This window comes from Babylonia areolata, chromosome 4 (assembly GCF_041734735.1).
Source record: "Babylonia areolata isolate BAREFJ2019XMU chromosome 4, ASM4173473v1, whole genome shotgun sequence".
Classification (NCBI taxonomy): Eukaryota; Metazoa; Mollusca; class Gastropoda; order Neogastropoda; family Buccinidae; genus Babylonia; species Babylonia areolata.
Genome location: NC_134879.1, coordinates 8,458,810 through 8,464,809, shown reverse-complemented (window position 1 = coordinate 8,464,809; position 6,000 = coordinate 8,458,810). Strand labels below are relative to the sequence as shown.

The 6,000-nt window shown below is 44.2% G+C and overlaps 1 protein-coding gene across 1 annotated transcript in view; it reads right to left on the bottom strand.

Annotated features, from left to right (window-relative positions):
- The window catches only part of LOC143280823 (uncharacterized), a 112,988-nt gene that overhangs the window by 2,733 nt on the left and 104,255 nt on the right, over positions 1-6,000 (bottom strand). The window contains exons 13-15 of the mRNA XM_076585523.1: positions 5,040-5,330; positions 3,469-3,625; positions 1-806 (exon numbers count right to left, since the gene is read on the bottom strand). The exon at positions 1-806 is cut by the window's left edge and continues 2,733 nt beyond it. Coding sequence (XP_076441638.1) covers positions 692-806; positions 3,469-3,625; positions 5,040-5,330 — 563 coding nt within the window. The 3' untranslated portion in view covers positions 1-691. The remainder of the gene's footprint in view (positions 807-3,468; positions 3,626-5,039; positions 5,331-6,000) is intronic.

The following is a 6,000-nucleotide window of genomic DNA, read 5'->3' as shown; positions in this document are numbered from 1 at the left end:
CCCCGTTGGTTTGTACCCCTGTTCAGATCTGGCTAGCCCAGGTTAACCCCGGGGTCTATGTACACTAGCCTCGAAAGACCCCTGAGATAAACATCAACTGGTCAGAACTGACCCCCTCCCCGCCCCCCAAACTGGAGTTTACTGATCCCCTTCGTGAAAGACATGGAGGGGTTAGTCTTGTCTAGCTTGAAACAACCCCGGAGGTAAACCAGGCCCATTTAGATTCACTACATGCAATCAAAGTGGAACTCCCCCACGTTCGCTTCCGTTGATATGATAGAGAGATGGTGGTGTCAGTAAAGGCTAGCCCAGAATGATCACCCCCTTTCCCTTTCAATAGCTTGATTAAACCAATCAAAAAGGAGTATTTTCCAATTAGAAGGGGCGGTGTGGGAGTCGGGGGGGGGGGGGGTGGGGGGGGGGCGATGGGGGGTGGTGGGGGGGTACATTCCAGGTTAGGCCGTCAGAATGACCCCAGGGGTAAACTCCAGCAGGGGCGGGGGTTCAGTTTAAGTCTGTTACACTGGTTCCAGATCCAGATCGTCGGGTTGGCTCCTCTTCACCAGGTGAGTCAGTTCCAGTTCAAGGTCCTCCCCATGGGAGTCACGAAGCGCGCGGCTTGTCCAGGGCTCGGTGCCGCCACTGCCGCAGAGGTGCCGCAGCAGCAGGCTGCAGACGCTGCCGTCCTCCTTCAGGCCTGCAGGGAGCAGTCGGTGGACCCGTCGCTGGAGGCAGCAGCACTGGCACTGTCCGTGTCCTGGGGCCGCGCACAGTCGTTTTTTGCCCGGGCATTGCACAGCGCGGATCTGGGAGAAAAACAGGTTTTTATTGAAACTACAGTCCATCTCCTAACCACTGCGAAGAAATGAAAATTGATGTGGCATGGGCACATTTCGCAGTTTGCAGGACTTGCCAAGACAATCATGCAAGGCACAGTGCACGGAAGGAGGAGGAGAGGCAGACAGAAAAACAGGGATGGAAAGACAATATCCCAGGATGGACAGGCCTGAGAATGGGCGACGCCCTGAGAGAGAGAGAGAGAGAGAGAGAGAGAGAGAGAGAGAGAGAGAGAGAGAGAGAGAGAGAGAGAGAGAGACGAGGAACAGAGAGAAATGGAGAGAACTGGTTTTACGGTCATCAGTAGTGCCCCTTGGGACTTGAGACTAAGGGGTGGAATAATAATAACAACAACAACAACAACAACAATAATAATAATAATAATGATAACAACAACAATAGTAATAACAATAATGATAATAATAATGACAATAATACAAAGAAGAAGAAGAACAAAAGGGTATCTTTTTAGCTCTCACACTTGTGCAGAGACAAATCAAAGCGCTTTCTTTCCAGTCGTTCACTCACATGCATAACTCTAATCCAAAGGAATAATAATAACAACGATAACAATGATAATGATACAAACTATACATGAAAACAGAAACCAGAGAAGCTGCAGACCAGAAAGAGGAGGGAAGGGAGGAGCCATTTCAGAAAGAGGTGGGCTTTAAGGCCAGACGTGAGAGCCTCGTTCAGAAATTTGACGAAGCGAAAGAAGGAGCTCGTTCCCGGAACTGGGTCCAGAGCCAGAGAAAGAGAGGAGGCTGACAACTACCATGATTCTTATCATACATGTCACAGGTACCAATGACAGGTCTCTGTCATGATTCTTATCATACATGTCACAAGTACAAATGACAGGTCTCTGTCATGATTCTTATCATACATGTCACAAGTACCAATGACAGGAGACCTATCATGATTCTTATCATACATGTCACAGGTACCAATGACAGGTCTCTGTCATGATTCTTATCATACATGTCACAAGTACAAATGACAGGTCTCTGTCATGATTCTTATCATACATGTCACAAGTACCAATGACAGGAGACCTATCATGATTCTTATCATACATGTCACAGGTACCAATGACAGGTCTCTGTCATGATTTTTATCATACATGTCACAAGCACCAATGACAGGTCTCTATCATGATTCTTATCATACATGTCACAAGTACCAATGACAGGTTTCTATCATGATTCATATCATACATGTCACAAGTACCAATGACAGGTCTCTATCATGATTCTTATCATACATGTCACAAGTACCAATGACAGGTCTCTATCATGATTCTTATCATACATGTCACAAGTACCAATGACAGGTCTCTATCATGATTCTTATCATACATGTCACAAGTACCAATGACAGGTCTCTGTCATGATTCTTATCATACATGTCACAAGTACCAATGACAGGTCTCTGTCATGATTCTTATCATACATGTCACAGGTACCAATGACAGGTCTCTGTCATGATTCTTATCATACATGTCACAAGTACCAATGACAGGTTCTATCATGATTCTATCATACATGTCACAAGTACCAATGACAGGTCTCTATCATGATTCATATCATACATGTCACAAGTACCAATGACAGGTCTCTATCATGATTCTTATCATACATGTCACAAGTACCAATGACAGGTCTCTATCATGATTCTTATCATACATGTCACAAGTACCAATGACAGGTCTCTATCATGATTCTTATTATACATGTCACAAGTACCAATGACAGGTCTCTGTCATGATTCTTATCATACATGTCACAAGTACCAATGACAGGTCTCTGTCATGATTCTTATATACATGTCACAAGTACCAGTGACAGGTCTCTATCATGATTCTTATCATACATGTCACAAGTACCATGACAGGTCTCTATCATGATTCTTATCATACATGTCACAAGTACCATGACAGGTCTCTATCATGATTCTTATTCATACATGTCACAAGTACCAATGACAGGTCTCTATCATGATTCTTATCATACATGTCACAAGTACCAATGACAGGTCTCTATCATGATTCTTATCATACATGTCACAAGTACCAGTGACAGGTCTCTATCATGATTCTTATCATACATGTCACAAGTACCAATGACAGGACACCTGCACTTGGTACGTTTGGTTTGGAACTGCTGCGGCAGCTGATACTGACACAACACTTTTTTCATAATCTTATTTTAAACCGAGATGTAGTATATAGAAACGTATTACACACACACACACACACACACACACACACACACACACACACACTTTCTATTTCCATGAACTAGATAGTCAGAAGGAAACTGTGGATTATTTATCACATGAAAATGAAACAAAAAGAAACAAACATGAAATCCAGTTCCCGACTTCCTGAAATCAAGATTGTAAAGCTTGAAACCCTTGTAAACGTGAACAGTGGAACGAACAGGCAATATCAAACGAGCCAAAGCACATGAGACAAAGCCTGCCCACTACATAGTTTCACAGACAGAAAAAAAACACGATGGACTGAAAACACTGCTGAATGGACTGGACAAGCACTTGCAGACACTCAGGGGTTAACACACAACCGACAGGACTCTGGTGAACAACTCCCCAACAACAATGTCTTACATGTTTACTCCGTAAGTTCTGTTCTCAAAGGCCGTTTCCGGGCCTGACTTCCTGCGCATGCGCCTCCAGACGAAGAAGACGACGGGGATGAGGATGGCCAAGAGAAGCAGCACAGCACACGTGGCCAGCACAGGAACCACCGGCACCCCGGACTTCTCTGCAACATGGACAGGCAAACACTGAAAGATCAGAAAGGGTCATGTTTAAGGGTCTCACAGCCTGTGACGGCCATAGGCCTTCTGTTTGAAAGACAGACGAGAAAAAAGGAAGAAAAGAGGGTGTGGGTGGGATGGTTTAAACTGACGGCGTGAAGGGAGGAGATACAAAACAAAATGGGTCACTGTCATACAAAGCACACAGACAGGAAATGTCCATTCAACCAAAAATTGGTCAATATTTTCTCTTTTCTTTCATCAGGAACTCCTGCTACCCCCCTCCCTCTACCCCCACACCCGTCCCCCTCACACACACTTCCTCTCACAAATTAACAGCTGACTGGTACAAATTTTGTCATGATTCCTTAATCTTGTTCGCACCCCCCCTCCCCCTTTCCTCCATCTCTTTTGCTCTTTGTGTGTGTGTGTGTGTGTGTGTGTGTGTGTGTGTGTGTGTGTGTGTGTGTGTGTGTGTGTGTGTGAACGGAATAGAAGTCAACACATCCTCAAACCAGAAAGACAACGGTCCTTATATTTGCGTTTTATATATCACGTATTATGTAAGGAATCAACAATTGTGTAGGCGCATTTTCCAAACACCACAGTTGTATGCCGAGTTTCTTTCTGTTCTCCATCCTTTGGTAAAAAAAAAAATCATTTGTTAAACTAGTTATTGTTTCATTGACTGAGCGAGACATAAATGAATTTGTCTAAAGTTAATTCACCATTTAACATATTGTGCATTCTCTTCCCATGGTTTTAAGAACTGACATGTATTCCTGATATGGCCTATTTGTTTATGGCTGGGCTGTAAGAATCAGGATTTGATTTGATATCTCTTTTTGTTGTTGAATGAAATGAAACCCATCCAGACCGACTCTCTTTGTTTCCGCCTTTTTCTTCTTTCACTGATGTCTGCTGCTTTTTCTGCCATCCCGGTCTGTTCCCCTTTCTTTTCCCAGCAAGCCTTAAAACCCCTTTCTTTCTTTTCACAGTCTGTGATCTATCATATTTTGCTCTGACAATTAGGTAGTGATATTATAAACACTAGGATGGGCACTGCTGGCCAATCTATTGTGCTACTTACCTATTTAGCCTTAATATGTATTTTTGTGAAGCTTTGATGTATTTTTTGGGTATCTCTTACGATTTTTTTGTGGTAATCTAGAGATGATAGATTAAGCGGAAGTGTTGACATTCTCAGCACAGCCTACTCTCATTTGCTTTAAGGAGCTCAATGGTTAAGATCACGTGTAATGAACTGTATTGTTTTGCAGAGGTTTTGAGGATTTCCTATGTGACAGACTTTTATGTTTAACACCGTTGACTTTTTTTTTATTCAGTTGGGTAGTCCTTATCAGGACTGTCCGGTCGGCTGGGCTATAGGCAAAATATTAAAATTATTGTCCAACCCACCAGCAGCTCTGGTGACAAACTGCAGGGGCGCCATGGTAACGGTTGTCCCATTCGCCAAGCAGACCTCGAACCTGCTGACGTAAACCTGTCCTGCTTCCAGCTCCGTCAGTGTCACGTGCGAGGCGTGGGGGTCAAGGTCAATCACTCTGCCCTCGCTGTCGTCATCCACGCTCCGGCGATAGGAAATGGTCAGGCAGGAGATGGCCGTCATGACGTCACTGGGAAGGGCCGGCCAGCTGAGGGTCACTGAGGTCACGGCCAATGTCACTTGGAGACGGTCCAAGGTGAAGGCTATGGTTGAGACATGGAGCATGACAAAAGGAGTAATTTCAAATACACCGCTCTGCAAGAGCATTCTAAAAGGACAAACTCTGCATCCATACACACAGTTTTAATAATAATTATAATGATGGTAATGACAGTAATAATAACAATAATGATTATGAAAAAAGAAGATGAATTTTTGTTTCAGTTTCAATTTCTAAAGGAGGCGTCACTGCCTTCGGTCAAATCCATATACGCTACCCCACATCTGCTAGACAGATGCCTGACCAGCAGCATAACCCAACACGCTTAGTCAGGCATTGAGTGCATGCATGTACGCATGCATATATATATATAAGTGTGTGTGTGTGCGTGTGTGTGTGTGTGTGTGTGTGTGTGTGCCTATCAGAGTAGATGTTTTCTATAGAAATGATTTTGCCAGAGGACAACACTCTCGTTGCCACGGGTTCTTTTTCAGTGCGCCAGGTGCGTGCTGCACACGGGACCTCGGATTATCGTCTCATCTGAATGACCACACGCTCAGTTTGATTTTCCAGTCAGACTTGGGAGAAAGGGCGAGAGCGGGATTCGAACCCACACCCTCACGGACTGCGTATTGGCAGATGAGCGTCTTAACCATTCTGCCATCTTCCTCCTTAACTGCTACTCCTATTAATCATGATAATGGTGATGATGA